This window comes from Somniosus microcephalus, chromosome 2 (genome assembly GCF_052327205.1).
Source record: "Somniosus microcephalus isolate GS21.2 chromosome 2, FLI_Smic_1.0, whole genome shotgun sequence".
NCBI classification, from domain to species: domain Eukaryota; kingdom Metazoa; phylum Chordata; class Chondrichthyes; order Squaliformes; family Somniosidae; genus Somniosus; species Somniosus microcephalus.
Window position 1 is genome coordinate 371786956 of NC_140988.1, and position 20316 is coordinate 371807271.

The 20316-nt window shown below is 51.1% G+C and overlaps 1 protein-coding gene across 1 annotated transcript in view; it reads right to left on the bottom strand.

The window, feature by feature from the left end:
* LOC147123763 (RING finger protein 145-like) overlaps positions 1–14442 on the bottom strand; it is a 41122-nt gene extending 26680 nt beyond the window's left edge. Inside the window, exons 1-3 of the mRNA XM_085975752.1 lie at positions 12847–14442; positions 6459–6567; positions 4921–5012 (exon numbers count right to left, since the gene is read on the bottom strand). Of these exons, the coding sequence (XP_085831878.1) occupies positions 4921–5012; positions 6459–6567; positions 12847–13015 (370 nt within the window). The 5' untranslated portion in view covers positions 13016–14442. The remainder of the gene's footprint in view (positions 1–4920; positions 5013–6458; positions 6568–12846) is intronic.
* Positions 14443–20316: the final 5874 nt, after the last annotated feature.

The window sequence follows — 20316 nt, forward strand, 5'->3', positions numbered from 1 at the left end:
CCCCTAGTTCTAGATTCTCCCGCATGGCCTACTCCTATTTATTATGCACTCACTGCTCTCCTCGCAATGCACCCCAACCCAGAGCTACTGTTCAAACCATCCTGGCATTCAAATCCCTCCATGGCCTCGCCCCCCTCCCTAACTCTGTAACCTCCTCCCAGCCCTCCAACCCTCCGAGAACTCTGCCCTCCTCCCAATTCTGGCCTCTTGTGGATCCCCGATTTTCTTCGACCCACCAGTGGCGGCCGCGCCTTCAGCCGCCTCAGCCCCAAGGACTGGAATTCCCTCCCTAAACTTACCTCTATTGCTTAACACACTATTTGCTGTAAAAGTTGACCAGCTTTTTTTTTTACCATCATGCTTCACGAGGGCAAAGACTGTAAGAACTTTGCAAAACAAACTGTTTGACTTGTCAGCTGTCAAAGTTGCCAGTGGTCTGCTCTGAGTGGGTATGAAAAACAAGCTCATTGAAGTTCTATAGGAACAGACTATTGACTGTGAAATCAGCGCAACAACAGAAACATCTTCAGACGATGGAATGTGCTGCGCCTTGAAGGCCCACAGTTGCCTAATGGACTAGTGATAAGAGGGTCTGGGAAACAACTGCCGACCATTGTCCCGTATAGTTAGGGATGTGTACGCAGTGGGAGAGGTGCCAAATTTTGGGTTATAAAAAGGTTCTGTTTCAAAACATTGGGGGCTGCAGTCGGGGCTGTAGTCAATGACCTGGTCAGTTGCCGGTTAAAGTTAGTCACACGTCTAGTTCATCATTGAATTGACCTCTCACCTGGTGAATAGTAACGTGTGGGGTTTTGCTTATAATCACCCGAGCTTAAAGTGAATGACTTTAGATGCTTACTTGTGATCAGTATATGAATTGAGTACAGTTTGTATTCTGGGAATTACTTGTAACCTCTTGTTGATTTTAAATTAAAAGAAGTTTAACAGATTCATTGGGTTTTGTGTTGTCTGTTCCACGGGTCTGAACTCTATAAACTGTCAGACAATCAGAGCGTCTTACACTGTCTCTCTATTCCCCCTTCAAGACGCTCCTTAAAACTACCTCTTTGACAAAGCTTGTCCTAATATATCCATTTTTGTCTGAATACCCTCCTGTGAAGCACCTTGGGGCGGTTTACTACCTTCACCCATCACCCGCCGTGCTCGCTGACCATGCACTGGCTCCCAGTCCGGCAACACATCAATTTTAAAATTCTCATCCTTGTTTTCAAATCTCTCCATGGCCCTCGCGCCCCTCCCTATCTCTGTAACCTCCTCCAGCCCCACAACCGACTACGAGGTATCTGCGCCCCTCCAACTCTGGCCTCGCGCGCATCCCCCACTCCCTTCGCTCCCCCACTGGCAGCCGTGTCGTCAGCCGTACAACAACAACTTGTATTTATATAGCGCCTTTAACGTCGTAAAACGTCCCAAAGGCGCTTCACAGGAGTGATATCAAACAAAAATTGACACCGAGACACATAATAAATTAGGGCAGGTGATCAAAAGCTTGGCCAAAGAGGTAGGTTGTAAGGAGCGTCTTAAAAGGAGGAAAGAGAAGTCGCAAGGCGGGCAGGTTTAGGCAGGGAATTTCAGAGCTTAGGACCTCGGCAACAGAAGGCACGGCCACCAATGGTTGAGCGATTATAATCGGGGATGCTAAAGAGGCCAGAATTGGAGGAGCGCAGATATCTCGGGGGGGTTGTGGGGCTGGAGGAGATTACAGAGATAGGGAGGGGCGAGGCTATGGAGGGATTTGAAAACAAGGATGAGAATTTTGAAATCAAGGCGTTGCTTAACCGGGAGCCAATGTAGGTCAGTGAGCACAGGGGGTGATGGGTGAATGGGACTCGGTGCAAGTTAGGACACGGGCAGCCGAGCTTTGGATCACATCAAGTTTACATAGGGTGGAATGTTGGAGGCCAGCCAGGAGTGCATTGGAATAGTCAAGTCTAGAGGTAACAAAGCCATGGATGAGGGTTTCAGCAGCGGATGAGCTGAGGCAAGAGCGGAGACGGGCGATGTTACGGGGGTGGAAATAGGCATTCTTTGTTATGCTGCGGATGGGTGGTCAGAAGCTCATTTCAGAGTCAAATATGACACCAAGGTTGTGAACAGTGTGGTTCAGCCTCAGTTAGGGAGAGGGATGGAGTCAGTGGCTAGGGAACAGAGTGTGTGGTGGGGACCGAAAACAATGGCTTCCGTCTTCCCAATATTTAATTGGAGAAAATTTCTGCTCATCCAGAACTGGATGTCGGACAAGCAGTGTGTCAATTTAGAGACCATGGAGGGGTCGAGAGAAGTGACTTATCTCGGGAATTCCCTCCCCAAACCCCTCCGCCTCTCTCTCCTTGTTTAAGACGCTCCTTAAAATCTACCTCTTTGACCAAACTTCTAGTCACCCCTAGTACAGTATCTCCTTCTCCTTCTTTGGCTCGGTGTCAACTTTTGGCCAACTATGCACCTGTGAAGAGCCTCGAGACGTTGAAGGCGCTTTATAAATGCAAGCTGATGTGGTTTAGATCTTCCCGTGTCTCAATTCCATTTACACAGGGTGTTCCTTCATAAAGACTCAATTCCAACTTCAAACCAAAGAGGGGTTAGAACTGTGGCCCTGTATCCCGGTATCTTCAATGACGCCGAGGGGAACACTGTGGCCAGGAATGTTATTATTTTAAAAACGGGGACACTGGAAGCAAGGTACCCTCTTCTTTTTTCTTGGGTGCGCGGCACCTTTAAGGGGTTGCGCAGCCCATTCACAGCATCAAGCACTCGCGAAACTTAACGTTGAAAAAGCCGAGAACTGCGCGGCCCCACGGCTTATAGGGAACGCTGACTTGGGGGGGGAATTTTGACTGTGGGTGAAATCAATGCCGATGACAACGGGAGAGGTGTTTGACGGGCGGCTGAATCGACATCGCCTGGTTCATCGCCCGGAGCCAAACTGAACCCCGCCGAGTCAAGTCAAGTTCTGTAATCCAGTGAAATCTGCTACACTGACTTTTGCTTAGGTGCAATCGCGCTTTTTAATCAATCCGGCTCATAGTTTGCAGCACAAGACATTTGGGGGGGAAAAGTTCAGCTGGGCCCCCGTTGGGGCGCTAACTTCGCCGGGTCGCTACTTTTAACGAAAAAGTTAGTGCCCCTGCACTGTAAATTCAGTGGAAGCGGCCCCCCCTTTCCTGGGGCACGACCACTGAATATCGCGGCGCTACGTGCAACAGCGCCGCTGTATTGCAGGCCTCCCGCCCATGATTAAAGGGCAGGGGCCTAGCACTGCGCGCACCGGGGCCACACTGGATCACTGGGGAGCCGTGAAAAAACAGCCCGGCACTCGACAGGAGTGCCGGGCTGAGCGATCTCGGCCGGCACCCTGCATAAAGAAGCAGAAGGGGGGGGTGGGGGCAGGTGCTGGCAAGGCAGCCAGGGAAACAAAATGGCCGCCCGACACCCGCCCCTTTAAATACCGCCGCCGCGGCCGCACGAACACCACCCCTGACCCTGTCGGACGTGTCGATGTTTGCGGATTCGGATGCGCGAGCGAGGCGCTGCGCACGTCGATGATGTCATCGGCGGAGGCGCAGCGCCCCGCTGCCGGCTACTGCCGCCGCTAACCTCCCGCTGAATTTCGCGGGAGGCGTCAGCGGCGCCGCGCCCCGATAGCGCCCCCGGGAGGGGGGGTGGGGGGGCTAACGGGACTTGCAAAGCAAACCAATCATTCCCCCGTAAGCTGTCAGAGCAATAATTGTCCGTCAGGCGGAGAGATGAGGAGCTTGTGAGGTTATTATTTCAAGAGCACACTTTATCGGCAAAACGGTCCGTTGTTCATCCCGGGGTCTGCTATCCCACAATACCTTGCGCGCGAGCTCTCGTTTCAGTTCACGGGGAGCCTCGGGAAACTGACGTGTGTTATGGACAAGAAAAAGGTATCTGAAGCTCCCCGCTGTGTCAAAACATCTACCCCCCGAGCTGTGCCTGCTCTGGGCGAGCTTGAAGCCGACATTTGGAAAGGGTTCTCGAACAACAGTTTGTATTTATACAGCCCCTTCAACATAGTAAAACGTCCCAAGCCGCTTCACAGGAGTGGCATCCGACACCAAGCCAAATAAGGAGATATTAGGACAGGCTTGGTCAAAGAGGTAGACTTTAAGGGGCGTCTTAAATTTCTATGATTCTATTGAAAGGGTGGTAGAGGCAGAAACCCTCATCGTATTTTAAAAAGTACTTGGATATGCACTTGAAGTGCCGTAACCTACAGGGCTACGGACCAAGAGCTGGAAAGTGGGATTAGGCTGGATCGCTCTTTTTAGGCTGGCACGGACACGATGGGCCGAATGGCCTCCTTCTGTGCCGTAAATTTCTACAATCCTTAAAGGAGGAGAGAGCGGTAGAGAGCTTTAGGGAAGGAATTCCAGAGCTTAGGGGGCCTAAACAGCTGAAGGCACGGCCGCCAATGGTGGGGCAAAACGAGTGGAAGGCGCACAAGGGGCCAGAGTCGGAGGAACGCAGAGGTCGGAGGGTCGTAGGGCCAGGCTCTGTTCCCCCGGGATTCACAAAAAAAGTGTGACAAACATCAAAACAGGTCACTTTTATTTTTCTCCAAAAACCAGACCAATGCCCCTTCTGACAATCATGGCCGGTCAGAGGTCAGCCTGGTCACCCGGCAACGCGAGGAAAGCAGTCACGGCCTACGGCATCAGAAGAGCAAGGTGAGGGGTGGGGGTGTGGGACTAATTGGCGAGCTCTTTCAAAGAGCCGGCACAAGCACGATAGGCCGAATGGCCTCCTTCTGTGCTGTATGTTTCTACGATCCACTCGACCTTTGGATAACCACGAACACCCATTCCGATTTGCCAAAGAAGACACGGCCCCCCCCCCCCCCTCCATATGGCGATGGGGGTGGGGTGAAGGTTTCCCTACCTGTTAGCGTACTGACAAAGCGCTGGAGTGCCGAGAGGTCCAGGTACACAGCCCCGTCATACCCGGCTTCAAGCTCGCGGAGAACATAGTTCCTTTGAAGAGAATTAAAACGGAAGAAGATTAGCCCACCGGGAATCCATAAATTATTAAAGTTGCTAAGTGCACAAGTGATTTATTACATCGAATTTACAGCACAGAAATAGGTCGTTCGGCCCGACTGATCTATGCCGGTGTTTTATGCTCCACACGAGCCTCCTCCCTATCAGCACAACCTTCTATCCCTTTCTCCCCTCATGTGCTTGTCTAGCTTACCCTTAAATACAGCTAAGCTATTCACCTCAGCCTCCCCCCTGTGGTAGTGAGTTCCACATTCTAACTTACTGCATAAAATGAGGGGGCGAGATGAGGAGGGGTGGGAGGGGGCTCGTGTGGAGCACCAATGCCAGCATGGACCAGTTAGGCCGAATGGCCTGTTTCTGAGCTGTATTATGATGCAACTTTGATGTCAGCAGGCGCTACATTAATTGCAAGCTCTCTTTTCCCCATTTCAAGAGAACTGAATCTACTCCATCAAACCTCGCAGTCCACCTCTAACTGGGGCCAAACAGCTGGTATAGGTATTGCAACATGGTGCCGACTCCAAGGGCTCGAGGGAGTAAGTCACACAAGGGCTCGAGTCAATGTATGGTCATTCTATCCTTAAACCCCCGCCCCCCCATCCCACACACCCCAACACCCCCAAACAACAACTTGCATTTATTTATAGAACGCCCTGAACATAGCAAAACGTCCCAAGGCGCTTCACAGAAGCGATACCAACAAAAATGTTGACATCGAGACACAGATGGAGATATCAGGACAGATGGCCAAAAGCTTGGTCAAAGAGGTAGGTTTTAAGGAGCGACTTAAAAGGAGGAGAGTGAGGCGGAGAGGTTTAGGGGGGGAATTCCAGGGCTAAGGGCCTAGCCAGCTGAAAGCACCAATGGTGGAGCGATTAAAATCGGGGATGCTCAAGAGGCCAGAATTGGAGGAGTGCAGAGATCTTGAAGGCTTGTAGGGCTGGAGGGAGCTACAGAGATAGGGGTGGGGGGGGAGGGATGACTGGGCCATAAAGGGATTTGAAAACAAGGATGAGGATTTTAAAACTGAGGTGTTGTCGGACCGGGAGACAATGTAGGTCAGCAAGCACAGGGGGTGATGGGTGAACGGGACTTGGTGCGAGTTAAGATACGAGTTTTGGATCAGCTCAAGTTTACGGAGGATGGAAGACGGGAGGCCGGCCAGGAGCACTTTGGAATAGACAAGTCTAGAGGTAACGAAGGCACGAATGAGGGGCTTCAGCAGCAGATGAGCCGAAGCAGGGTCGGAGTCGGGCGATGTTACGCAGGTAGATGTAGGCGGTCTTGGTGACATCAACCTGTTGGGATCCTGCTTTTAAGGAACACCGAGTTCGTCAGCACAGGACCGTAGGACTTGCTGGACGATAAAAGACCCAGGTCCATTTGGGTTGGCTTCCACCAAAATTCCCCGACACTCACCTGCAGGTCTGGTGTCCGACGTAGAGCAGCGTGGCAGTCAGCAAGTACAGGTAGAGCTTCACCAAGTACTGGAGGGGCAACACAAGAACCAACACGCTGAACAGGTGACCTGCAAACCAGAAGCAGAACAAAGCTCAGCACAGAAAGGGGAAGGAATGCCTTGTAAAATAAAATATCAGGGTGTAAAAATCTCAGCAGGTGGCTCAGTGGGTAAAGTTACTGCTGTAGGAACGGAAGTTCCTATCCGAATAACGAAGTCCAACGCAGTGAAACAAAATAATTAAACTTTAATAAACAAAATACTTTAACTGATAACTACAAGAGCAGAGGTCAGCAGGTCTGTCCAGGTCCCCAGCCTTTCTCAGACTGCCCTTAAATACTGGAAACCGACGTCATGACGTCATCACGTTTTCCGCGCCAACTGGGGGTCACGTGATCGGCGTCATGACGTCATCACGTGGAAATACAAGAACCTACACACAGCTTAAAGGTGCAGTCCACAACTGCACTACAGAGTGGTTAAAGGAATGATTATAGATTGTTCAGTGTCTCTTGGTGGCTCCGCCACACTGCTCAGTCTGGTACTGAGGCACACAGTTAAGAACCGGTTGAAACAGTTGCTCTTTATTTACCCAGTTTCCAACGGCTGAAGGGTTGGTAACCAGAGGGCACGGATTTAAGGTGATTGGCAAATGAACCAGAGGCGACATGAGGGAAAACGTTTTTACATAACGAGTGGTTAGGATTTGGAATTCACTGCCTGATAGGGTGGTGGACACAGATTCAATAGGAGCCCTCAAAAGGGAATTGGATAAATACTTGAAGGAGAAAAAATTGGGGGAAGAGTGGGACTAACTGGATTGCTCTTCAAAAGAGCCGGCGCAGACTCGATGGGCCGAATGGCCGCCTTCTGTGCTGTACTATTCTCCGATTCTATGTTATCAGAAATTTCAGCACAAGGAGGCGGCCATTCGGCCCATTGTGTCTATGCCATTGTCTCTTTGCTAGGCTGTTAGAGAATTCACCAGACTGATACCTGGGATGGCAGGAATGACGTATGAGGAGAGATTGGGTCGATTAGGCTTATATTCGCTAGAGTTTAGAAGAATGAGGGGGGATCTCATTGAAACTTATAAAATTCTAACAGGCCTGGACAGACTAGGTGCAGGAAGGATGTTCCCGATGGTCGGGGAGTCCAGAACCAGGGGTCACAGTCTAAGGATAAGGGGTAAACCATTTAGGACTGAGATGAGGAGGAATTTCTTCGCCCAGAGAGTGGTGAACCTGTGGAATTCTCTACCACAGAAGGCAGTTGAGGCCAATTCCTTAAATATATTCAAGAAGGAGTTGGATATATTTCTTAAGGCTAAAGGGATCAAGGGATATGGGGAGAAGGCAGGGACAGGGTACTGAATTTGGATGATCAGCCATGATCTCATTGAATGGCGGAGCAGGCTCGAGGGGCCGAATGGCCTACTCCTGCTCCTATCTTCTAATGACTCTCCCAGTGCAGTGCTGAGGGAGTGCTGCATTGTCAGAGGTGCCATCTTTCGGATGAGACGTTAAACCCAAGCCCCGTCTGCTCTCGCAAGTGGACGTAAAAGATCCCACGGCCACTATTTCAAAGAAGAGCAGGGCAGCTCTCCTCGGTGCCCTGGGCCAATATTTATCCCTCAACCAACATCACTAAAAAACAGATTATCTGGTCATTATCATACTGCTGTTTGTGGGAGCTTGCTGTGTGCAAATTGGCTGCCACGTTTCCTACATTACAGCAGTGACTACACTTCAAGAAAGTAATTCATTGGCTGTGAAGCGCTTTGGGACATCCTGAGGCCTTTTCGATCAACTCACGATTTCGCTGGAATCAATGTGCAACCAAATTTAAGTGCTAATACAAAAGCAAAATACTGCGGATGCTGGAAATCTGAAATAAAACCAGAAAATGCTGGACACACTCAGCAGGTCTGGCAGCATCTGTGGAGAGAGAAACAGAGTTAGAGTTAACGTTTCAGGTCGATGACCCTTCGTCAGAACTGGAAAAAGTTGGAGATAGAACAGGTTTTTAAGCAAGTGTGGGGGCAGGGAAAGGGGGGAGGGGAGGAAAGAACAAAAGGGAAGGTCTGTGATAGGATGGAAGGCGGGAGAGATTAAGAGACATTAAGAGATGGTGCAAGGCAAAAGGAGATGGGAATGGGACAAGTTTAGAAACAAAAGATGGCTCTAGATGAAATGTAAAAAAATAAAAATAAATAATAAATAAAATAAATGGAAAAAAAAAAATAGGGGCCGAGGTTATGGTCTGAAATTGTTGAACTCGATGTTGAGTCCGGAAGGCTGTAAAGTGCCTAATCGAAAGATGAGGTGCTGTTCCGCGAGCTTACGCTGAGCTTCCGTGGAACAATGCAAGAGACCGAGGACGGTGAGGTCTGAGTGGGAGTGGAGCGGAGAATTAAAGTGACAGGCCACCGGGAGCTCGGGGTCACCCTTAAGGATTGAACGGAGGTGTTCCGCAAAGCGGTCACCCAATCTGCATTTGGTCTCCCCAATGTAGAGGAGACCGCATTGTGAGCAGCGAATACAGTATATTAAATTGCAAGAAGTACAAGTAAATTGCTGTTTCACCTGGAAGGGGTGTTTGGGGCCCTGAACAGTGGGAATGGTGGAGGTAAAAGGGCAGGTGTTGCATCTCCTGCGCTTGCACGGGAAGGTGCTGGGCGAAGGGGAAGGGGTGCTGGGGGTGGTAGAGGAGTGGACCAGGGTGTCGCGGAGGGAGCAGTCCCTTCAGAATGCTGAAAGGGAAGGCGAGGGGAAGATGTGTTTGGTGGTGGGACCATGTTGGAGGTGGTGGAAATGGCGGAGGATGATCGGTTAAATGTGGAGGCTGGTGGGGTGAAAGGTGAGGACAAGGGGAACCCTATCGTGGTTCCGGGAGGGAGGGGAAGGGGTGAGAGCAGAAGTGCGGGAATTGGAACGGACACGGTCAAGGGCCGTGTCAACCACAGTAGAAGGGACTCCTCGGTTGAGGAAAAAGGAAAACATGTCGGAAGCACTGGTATGGAAGGTGGCATCGTCAGAGCAGATGCGGCGGAGACAGAGAAACTGGGAGAATTGAATGGAGTCCTTACAGGAAACAGGGTGGGAGGAAGTGTAGTCCAGGTAGCTGTGGGAGTCAGTGGGATTGTGGTGAATGTTTGTCAAGAGCCTATTCCCAGAGATGGAGACAGAGAAGTCGAGGAAGGGAAGAGATGGACCATGTGAAGGTGAGGGAAGGGTGGAAATTGGAAGCAAAGTGAATGAAATTTTCTAGTTCAGGGTGAGAGCAGGAAACGGCACCAATACAGTCATCAATGTGAGAGGTGAGGGAGGGGACCCGAGTAGGACTGAAACAAAGAATGTTCCACATATCCCACGAAAAGGCAGGCATAGCTCGGGCCCATGCGGGTTCCCATAGCAACACCTTTGATTTGGAGGAAGTGAGTGGAGTCAAAGGAGAAGTTGTTCAATGTGAGAACAAGTTCAGCCAGGCGGAGGAGGGTGGTGGTGGATGGGGACTGGTTGGGCCTCTGTTCAAGGAAGAAGCGGAGCACCCTCAGGCCATCCTGGTGGGGGATGGAGGTGTAGAGGGATTGGACGTCCATAGTGAAAAGGAGACAGTTGGGGCCAGGAAACTGGAAACTGTTAAAGTGACGGAGGGCGTCGGAAGAGTCGCGAATGTAGGTGGGAAGAGACTGAACAAGGGGAGAAAAAATAGAGTCGAGATAGGAAGAGATAAGTTCTGTGGGGCAAGAACAGGCTGAAACGATGGGTCTACCAGGGCAGTCCTGTTTGTGGATCTTGGGAAGGAGGTAGAAACGGGCTGTGCGGGGTTGGGGAACTATGAGGTTGGCGGCCGTGGAGGGAAGATCTCCAGAGGAGCTGAGGTCAGTGACGGTCTTGGAAACGGTGGCTTGATATTCGGTAGTGGGGTCATGATCCAGGCGGAGGTAGGAGGAGGTGTCAGAGAGTTGGTGTTCAGTCTCTGCTAGGTAGAGGTCGGTTCGCCAAACAACAACAGCACCACCCTTGTCAGCAGATTTAATGACAATATTGGGGTCGGATCTGAGAGAACGGAGTGCTGCAAGTTCAGAGGGAGGTAGGTTGGAGTGAGTGAGGGGAGCAGAGAGATTGAAGTCACGCCGGCAGTTTGCAATGAAAAGATCTAGAGAGGTTAAGAGGCCAGAGGGAGAGGTCCAGGTAGAACGAGAATTCTGAAAACTGGAGAAAGGGTCCACTGTGCGGGGGGGGGGGGGGTGGGGGGGAAGGCTCCTGGCCAAAAATGTGGGCACGGAGGCGAAGGTGGCAGAAAAAGAGCTCAGAAACATAGAAACATAGTAGGAGCAGGAGTAGGCCATTCGGCCCCTCAAGCCTGCTCCGCCATTCAATGAGATCATGGCTGATCATCCAAACTCAGTACCCTGTCCCTGCCTTCTCCCCATATCCCTTGATCCCTTTAGCCTTAAGAAATATATCTAACTCCTTCTTGAATATATTTAATGAATTGGCCTCAACTGCCTTCTGTGGTAGAGAATTCCACAGGTTCACCACTCTCTGGGTGAAGAAATTCCTCCTCATCTCTGTCCTAAATGGCTTACCCCTTATCTTTAGACTGTGACCCCTGGTTCTGGGATCCACGACAATCGGGAACATCCTTCCTGCCTCTAGTCTGTCTAGTCCTGTTAGAATTTTATAAGTTTCAATGAGATCCCCTCTCATTCTTCTAAACTCCAGTGAGTACAAGCCCAATCGACCCAATCTCTCCTTATACGTCATTCCTGCCATCCCAGGTATCAGTCTGGTAAATCTTCGCTGCACTCCCTCCATGGCAAGAACGTCCTTCCTCAGATAAGGTGACCAAAACTGCACACAATACTCAAGGTGTGGTCTCACCAAGGCCCTGTACAACTGCAGCAAGACATCCTTGTTCCTGTACTCGAACCCTCTCGCTACAAAGGCCAACATACCATTTGCCTTCTTAACCGCCTGCTGCACCTGCATGCTTACCTTCAGCGACTGGTGCACAAGGACACCCAGGTCTCGTTGCACTTCCCCTTCTCCCAATTTATTACCGTTCAGATAATAATCTGCCTTCCTGCTTTTGTCACCAAAGTGGATAACCTCGCATTTATCCACATTATACTGCATCTGCCATGCTTCTGCCCAATCACCCAACCTGTCCAAATCATCCTGGAGTTTCTCGGCATCGTCCTCACATCACGCCGAGCTCAAAATTCATTGAGATGGGGACACAAGGGGATGAAGCTCAGGCCTTTGCTAAGGACTGATCGTTCAGGGTCAGAAAGGGGAAGGTCAGAGGGGATAGTGAAAACACGGCAGGGGGTGAGATTGGGAGAAGTGCTTCCGTGGTGATTCTTATTTTGATTTCTCACAAAGTACAGAGCAAAAACAACAACTTGTGTTTATGTAGTAATATTAATTTAGATAAACCTCCCACAGTGCTTTGGAAAGCTGTGACATCCAAGGAAAATGGACACTGGTTATGTTACTGGACCAGTAATCCAGGGGCCTGCACGAATAATCCAGAGAGTGCAAGTTCAAATCCCACTGCGGCAGTTTATGAGAATTTGAATTCTGTTTAACAAATCTGGAAATAAAAAGCTGGCCTCAGTAAAAGTGACCATGAGGCTGTCGGATTGTCGTAAAAACCCGACTGGCTCACTGACGTCCCTTTAGAAACCTGCCGTCCTTACCCGGGCTGCGACCTATGTGTGACTCCAGTCCCACACTACTGTGGTTGACTCTTAAACCGCCCCACTGTGGGTTCAAGTCCCACTCCCAGCGCAGTGCTGAGGGAGTGCTGCACTGTCGGAGGTGCCGTCTTTCGGGTGAGGCGTTTAACCGAGGGCCCCGTCTGCTCTCTCGGGTGGAAGTAAAAGATCCCCGCGGCCACTATTTCGAAGAAGAGCAGGCGAGTTATCCCCGGTGTCCTGGTCAACATTTATCCCTCAATCAACATCACTAAAACAGATGATCTGGTCATTTATCACATTGCTGTTTGTGGGAGCATGCTGTGCGCAAATTGGCTGCCACGTTTCCTACACTTCAAAAAAGTACTTCATTGGTTGTAAATCGCTTTGGGGCATCCGGTGGTGGTGAAAGGTGCTACAGAAATGCAAGTCTTTCTTTCTCTGAAGTGGCCTAGCTAGATACTCATTTGTATTACTGCAGCGGTTCAAGGCGGCGGTCCACCACCTTCTCAAGGGGCACCTAGGGATGGGCAATAAATGCCGGCCTTGCCAGTGACACCCATGACGGTGATGATTGCCCCCCTCCCCCCACAGCCCCATCAACTGAGAATTATAACCTTTACAAGACAGGCGATCCTTACCTAGATAGTACGCGTTCCACAAGACATACTTATATTTGATGAACATTTCCTCGTTCCTGGCTCGCATCTGTTCAGCAAAGAGACTGGCGTCCGACTTGTACAGTAGGTCCAGCACCATAACGCTGGGAACCCGTAAAGCCACATTGGCCACTGCTTCCGCGATAGGCATCCTCGCCGATTTGTCACAACCTGCTACTTTATCACTGCAGCGACATCGGTGGCCGTCGGGCTGGGCAGCCCTGGGTGCACTGAGCAGGCAGCAAGCAGCCTGCGATCCCCAGTGCTATGTATACCAGCAGGTAACATGCACTCAGTGCCCAGCGCTGCCCTGTATATACCCCAAAATCAGTGCCCACCCCTGCACTGTCTATACCCCACACTCACTGCCCCGTCCTGCCCTGTCTATACCCCACACTCACTGCCCCGTCCTGCCCTGTCTATACCCCACACTCACTGCCCCGTCCTGCCCTGTCTATACCCCACACTCACTGCCCCGTCCTGCCCTGTCTATACCCCACACTCACTGCCCCGTCCTGCCCTGTCTATACCCCACACTCACTGCCCCGTCCTGCCCTGTCTATACCCCACACTCACTGCCCCGTCCTGCCCTGTCTATACCCCAGTCACTGCCCCGTCCTGCTCTGTCTCTACATCACACTCACTGCCCCGTCTATACCCCACACTCACTGCCCCGTCTATACCCCACACTCACTGCCCCGTCTATACCCCACACTCACTGCCCTGTCCTGTCTATACCCCACTCTCTGCCCCGTCCTGCCCTGTATACACCCCACACTCTCTGCCCTGTCCTGTATATACCCCACACTCTCTGCCCTGTCCTGTATATACCCCACACTCTCTGCCCTGTCCTGTATATACCCCACACTCTCTGCCCTGTCCTGTATATACCCCACACTCTCTGCCCTGTCCTGTATATACCCCACACTCTCTGCCCCGTCCTGCTCTGTATATACCCCACACTCTCTGCCCCGTCCTGCTCTGTATATACTCCACACTCTCTGCCCCGTCCTGCTGTCTCTACCCCACACTCACTGCCGCATCCTGCCTTGTCTATACCCCACACTCTCTGCTCCGTCCTGCCCTGTATATACCCACAACCCCTGCACTCTATACCACCAGACTCTGCACTCAGATCTCTCTACTTATACACCCTGCACAGTGCCCTTTCCCTGTATACCCACAGCCCCTGCACTGTACCCCTCCTCACTAGTCAGTGCCCCTTTTCTCTCGCTCTCCCTAGTCAGTACCCTCTCTCCTTCACTCTCTCTTTCTTCCTACAATGACTCTCCTCTCCCGCTCTTACCCTCTCTTTCTCTCTCCCTCTTTCTTTCTCTTCCCCTCTCTCTCCACACTCCTCTCTCCCTCTCTCTATTCCCTTCCTCTCTCTCTCTCTCTCTCCACTCTCCTCTCTCTCTCTCTCTCTCCACTCTCCTCTCCACACTCCTCTCACTCTCTCTATTCCCCTCTCTCTCTATCCACACTCCTCTCTCTCTCTCTATCCACACTTCTCTCTCTCTCTCTCTCTCTCCACTCCTCTCTCTCCTCTCCACTCCTCTCTCTCCTCTCCACTCCTCTCTCTCTCTCTCTCTCTCTCTCTCTCCACTCCTCTCTCTCTCTCTCTCTCTCTCTCTCCACTCCTCTCTCTCTCTCTCTCTCTCCACTCCTTCCTCTCTCTCTCTCTCTCTCTCTCTCTCTCCACTCCTCTCTCTCTCTCTCTCTCTCTCTCCACTCCTCTCTCTCTCTCTCTCTCTCTCTCTCTCCACTCCTCTCTCTCTCTCTCTCTCTCTCTCCACTCCTCTCTCTCTCTCTCTCTCTCTCTCTCTCTCTCTCCACTCCTCTCTCTCTCTCTCTCTCTCTCTCTCCACTCCTCTCTCTCTCTCTCTCTCTCTCTCCACTCCTCTCTCTCTCTCTCTCTCCACTCCTCTCTCTCTCTCTCTCTCTCCACTCCTCTCTCTCTCTCTCTCTCTCCACTCCTCTCTCTCTCTCTCTCTCTCTCTCTCCACTCCTCTCTCTCTCTCTCTCTCTCTCCCCACTTCCTCTCTCTCCACTCCTCTCTCTCTCTATTCCCTTCCTCTCTCTCTCCCCCTCTCTCTCTCTATTCTCTTTCTCTCTCTACCCACTCTCCTCTCCCCCCTCTCTCTCTCTCCACACTCCTCTCTCTATTCCTTTTCTCTCTCTCTATCCACTCTCTCTCTCTCTCTCTCTCTCTCTCTATTCCCTTCCTCTCTCTACCCACTCTCCTTCCTCCCTCCTTCCTTCCTTCCTTCCTTCTTTTTCTCTCTCCACACTCCTCTCTCTATTCCCTACCTCTCTCACTCTCCAGATCCTGCCACTTCCTCCACCTTCACTGAACTTTTACCCTCTTCCAGGAAACGCAGCAGGCCCCGCCCCCGGGCCGCGCCGATTGGCCGCTCCAGCCTCGGGGCTGTCTCAACATTCACCGAGTATCAGTCAGCGTGAGTGACAGCGGGGGGCGGGGCTATTGCAAGGGGCGGGGCCCGGGAGAGGGGGCGGGGCCTGGGAGAGGGGCGGGGCCGGAGCTGAGGGAAACAACATTGAGGGACAAAAAACTGAGGGAGAAGATCCTGAGGGGCAAAAACTGAGGGGAGAAGATCCTGAGGGGCAAAAACTGAGGGTAGAAGATCCTGAGGGGCAAAAACTGAGGGTAGAAGATGCTGAGGGGCAAAAACTGAGGGTAGAAGATAGTGAGGGGCAAAAACTGAGGGGAGAAGATGGTGAGGGGCAAAAACAGGGGAGAAGATAGTGAGGGGCAAAAACAGGGGAGAAGATAGTGAGGGGCAAAAACAGGGGAGAAGATAGTGAGGGGCAAAAATCAGGGGAGAAGATAGTGAGGGCAAAAACTGAGGGGAGAAGATCCTGAGGGACAAAAACTGAGTGGAGAAGATCCTGAGGGGCAAAAACTGAGGAGAGAAGATAGTGAGGGGCAAAAACAGGGGAGAAGATAGTGAGGGGCAAAAACAGGGAGAAGATAGTGAGGGGCAAAAACTGAGGGGAGAAGATCCTGAGGGACAAAAACTGAGGGGAGAAGATCCTGAGGGGCAAAAACTGAGGGGAGAAGATACTGAGGGGCAAAAACTGAGGGGAGAAGATAGTGAGGGGCAAAAACTGAGGGGGGAAGATAGTGAGGGGCAAAAACTGAGGGGAGAAGATCGTGAGGGGCAAAAACTGAGGGGAGGAGATAGTGAGGGGAAAACACTGAGGGGAGAAGATAGTGAGGGGCAAAACTGAGAGGAGAAGATACTGAGCGGAAAACACTGAGGAGAGAAGATACTGAGGGACAAAAACTGAGGGGAGAAGATAATGAGGGGCAAAAACTGAGTGGAGAAGATCCTGAGGGGCAAAAACTGAGGGGAGAAGATCCTGAGGGACAAAAACTGAGGGAGAAGATCCTGAGGGGAAAACACTGAGGAGAGAAGATACTGAGGGACAAAAACTGAGGGGAGAAGATACTGAGGGGCAAAAACTGAGGGGAGAAGATACTGAGGGGAAAACACTGAGGAGAGAAGATACTGAGGGACAAAAACTGAGGGGAGGAGATACTGAGGGAACGGGCAAAAACTGAGGAGAGAAGATAACGAGGGGCAAAAACTGAGGGGAGAAGATCCTGAGGGGAAAACACTGAGGAGAGAAGATAGTGAGGGGAAAACACTGAGTGGAGAAGATACTGAGGGGCAAAACTGAGGGGAGAAGATCCTGAGGGGCAAAAACTGAGGAGAGAAGCTACTGAGGGGCAAAAACTGAGGAGAAAAGATACTGAGGGAAAACACTGATGGGAGGAGATAGTGAGGGGCAAAAACTGAGGGGAGAAGATAATGAGGGGCAAAAACTGAGGGGAGGAGATACTGAGGGGCAAAGACTGAGGTGTGAAGATACAGAGGGGCAAAAACTGAGGGGAGAAGATAATGAGGGGCAAAAACTGAGGGGAGAAGATAATGAGAGGCAAAAACTGAGTGGATAAGATACTGAGGGGCAAAAACTCAGGGAAGATTTTTTTTTTAATTCGTTTTTATGGAAATGGGCGTCGCTGGCAAGGCCAGCATTTATTGCCCATCCCTAGTTGCCCTTGAGAAGGTGGTGGTGAGCCACCTTCTTGAACCGCTGCAGTCCGTGTGGTGAAGGTGCTCCCACGGTGCTGTTAGGGAGGGAGTTCCAGGATTTTGACCCAGCGACGATGAAGGAACGGCCGATATACTTCTAAGTAAGGATGGTGTGTGACTTGGAGGGGATCTTGGAGGTGGTGGTGTTCCCATGCACCTGCTGCCCTTGTCCTTCTAGGTGGAACAGGTCGCGGGTTTGGGAAGTGCTGCCGAAAAAGCCTTGGCGAGTTGCTGCAGTGCATCTTGAAGATGGTACACACTGCAGCCACGGTGCGCCGGTGGTGGAGGGAGTGAATGTTTAAGATGCTAGAGAGGGTGCTGCTTTGTCCTGGATGGTGTCGAGCTTCTTGAGTGTTGTTGGAGCTGCACTCATCCAGGCAAGTGGAGAGTATTCCATCACACTCCTGACTTGTGCCTTGTAGACGGTAGAAAGGCTTTGGGGAGTCAGGAGGTGAGACACTCGCCGCAGAATACCTAGCCTCTGACCTGCTCTTGTTGACACAGTATTTATGTGGCTGGTCCAGTTAAGTTCCTGGTCAATGGTGACCCCCAGAATGTTGATGGTGGGGGATTCGGCAATGGTAATGTCGTTGAATGTCAAGGGGTGGTGTTTAGACTCTCGCTTGTTAGTCAATGCCTGGCACTTGTGTGGCGCGAATGTTACCTGCCACTTATCAGCCAAAGCCTGAATGTCGTCCAGGTCTTGTTGCATGCGGGCATGGACTGCTTCATTATCTGAGGAGTTGTGAATGTCACTGAACACTGTGCAGTCATCAGCGAACATCCCCATTTCTGACCTTATGTTGGAGGAAAGGTCATTGATGAAGCAGCTGAAGATGGTTGGGCCTAGGACACTGGCCTGAAGAACTCCTGCAGCGATGTTCTGGGGCTGTGATGATTGACCATCAACCACCACAACCATCTTCCTTTGTGCTAGGTATGACTCCAGCCAGTGGAGAGTGTTCCGCCTGATTCCCATTGACTTCAGTTTTACTAGGGCTCCTTGATGCCACACTCGGTCAAATGCTGCCTTGATGTCAAGGACAGTTACTCTCACCTCACCTCTGTAATTCAGCTCCATTGTCCATGTTTGGACCAAGGCTGTAGTGAGGTCGGGAGCCAAGAGGTCTTGATGGAACCCAAACTGGGCATCAGTGAGCAGGCTATTGGTGAGTAAGTGCTGCTTGATAGCATTGTCGATGACACCTTCCATCGCTTTGCTGATGATTGAGAGTAGACCGATGGGGCGGTAATTGGCCGGGTTGGATTTGTCCTGCTTTTTGTGGACAGGACATACCTGGGCAGTTTTCCACATTGTCGGATAGATGCCAGTGTTGTAGCTGTACTGGAACAGCTTGGCTAGAGGCGCGGCTAGTTCTGGAGCACAACTCTTCAGCACGATAGCCGGAATGTTGTCAGGGCCTTTGCTGTATCCAGTGCGCTCAGCCGTTTCTTGATATCACGTGGAGTGAATCGAATTGACTGAAGACTGGCTTCTGTGATGGTGGGGACCTCAGGAGGCCGATATGGATCATCCACTCGGCACTTCTGGCTGAAGATGGTTGCAAGCGCTTCAGCCTTGTCTTTTGCACTCACGTGCTGGGCTCCACCATCATTGGGAATGGGGATATTCAAGGAGCCTCCTCCTCCCGTTAGTTGTTTAATGGTCCACCACCATTCACGACCGGATGTGGCAGGACTGCAGAGCTTTGATTTGATCCATTGATTGTGGGATCGCTTAGCCCTCTCTATAACATGCTGCTTCCGCTGTTTAGCATGCATGTAGTCCTGTGTTGCAGCTTCCCCAGGTTGGCACCTCATTTTCAGGTATGCCTGGTGCTGCTTCTGACATGCTCTTCTACACTCTTTATTAAACCAGGGTTGGTCCCCTGGCTTGATGGTAATGGTAAAGTGAGGGATATGCCGGGCCATGAGGTTATAGATTGTGGTGGAATACAATTCTGCTGCTGCTGATGGCCCACAGCGCCTCATGGATGCCCAGTTTTGAGCTGCTAGATCTGTTCTGAATCTGTCACATTTAGCACGGCGGTAGTGCCACACAACACGATGGAGAGTGTCCTCAGTGTGAAGGTGGGACTTTGTCTCCACAATGACTGTGCGGTGGTCACTGCTACCAATACCTTCATGGACAGATGCATCTGCGACAGGTAGATAGGTGAGGACGATGTCAAGTAGGTTTTTCCCTCCTGTTGGTTCTCTCACCACTTGTCGCAGGCCCAGACTGGCAGTTCTGTCCTTCAGGACTCGGCCAGCTCGGTCAGTAGTGGCGCTACCGAGCCACTCTTGGTGATGGACATTGAAGTCCCCCACCCAGAGTACATTCGGTGCCCTTGCTACCCTCAGTGCTTCTTCCAAGTGGTGTTCAACAAACGGAAATCCCATTGGAGAGAAGAGCAGAACTCCTTCAAGCATCTGCAGTATTTTGCTTTTGTATTAGTGTTTAATTCATGGCCACCTCTCTTCCAGGAATGCCCACCTTGAAGAAGTTCTGCTCTTCTCTCCGACGGGATTTCCGTTTGTCTCTTTTACCTTGTTCATCTTCATTGCTTTCTGTCTCCCTTCTCGTGTTTGATCAGGTATCTACCAAAACTCGCTTTCACAGCCTCCCCTCCCCCCTTTCCCTGCCCCTGCACTTGCTTACAAACCTGTTCCATCTCCAGCTTTCTCCAGTTCTGACGAAAGGTCATCAACCTGAAAGGTTGACTCTGTTTCTCTCTCCACAGATGCTGCCTGACCTGCTGAGTAGTTCCAGCATTTTCTGTTTTTAATTGAGATTTCCAGCATCCGCAGTGTTTTGCTTTTGTATGAGGGAAGAAGGTATTGAGGGGCAAAAACTGAGGGGAGATATTGAGGGGCAAAAACTGAGGGGGGGGGAGATATTGAGGGGCAAAAATTGAGGGGAGATATTGAGGGGCAAAAACTGAGGGGGGGAGATATTGAGGGGCAAAAATTGAGGGGAGATATTGAGGGGCAAAAACTGAGGGGGGGGAGATATTGAGGGGCAAAAATTGAGGGGAGATATTGAGGGGCAAAAACTGAGGGGGCGAGATATTGAGGGGCAAAAATTGAGGGGAGATATTGAGGGGCAAAAACTGAGGGGGGGAGATATTGAGGGGCAAAAATTGAGGGGAGATATTGAGGGGCAAAAACTGAGGGGGGGGGAGATATTGAGGGGCAAAAATTGAGGGGAAAAGATTCTGAGGGGCAAAACCTGAGGGGAGGAGATACTGAGGGGACAACACTGAGGAAGTGAAGCTACTGCCGGGCAGTGATTGTGAGAGAGAGAGATACGGAGGGTGAGAGATGCTGA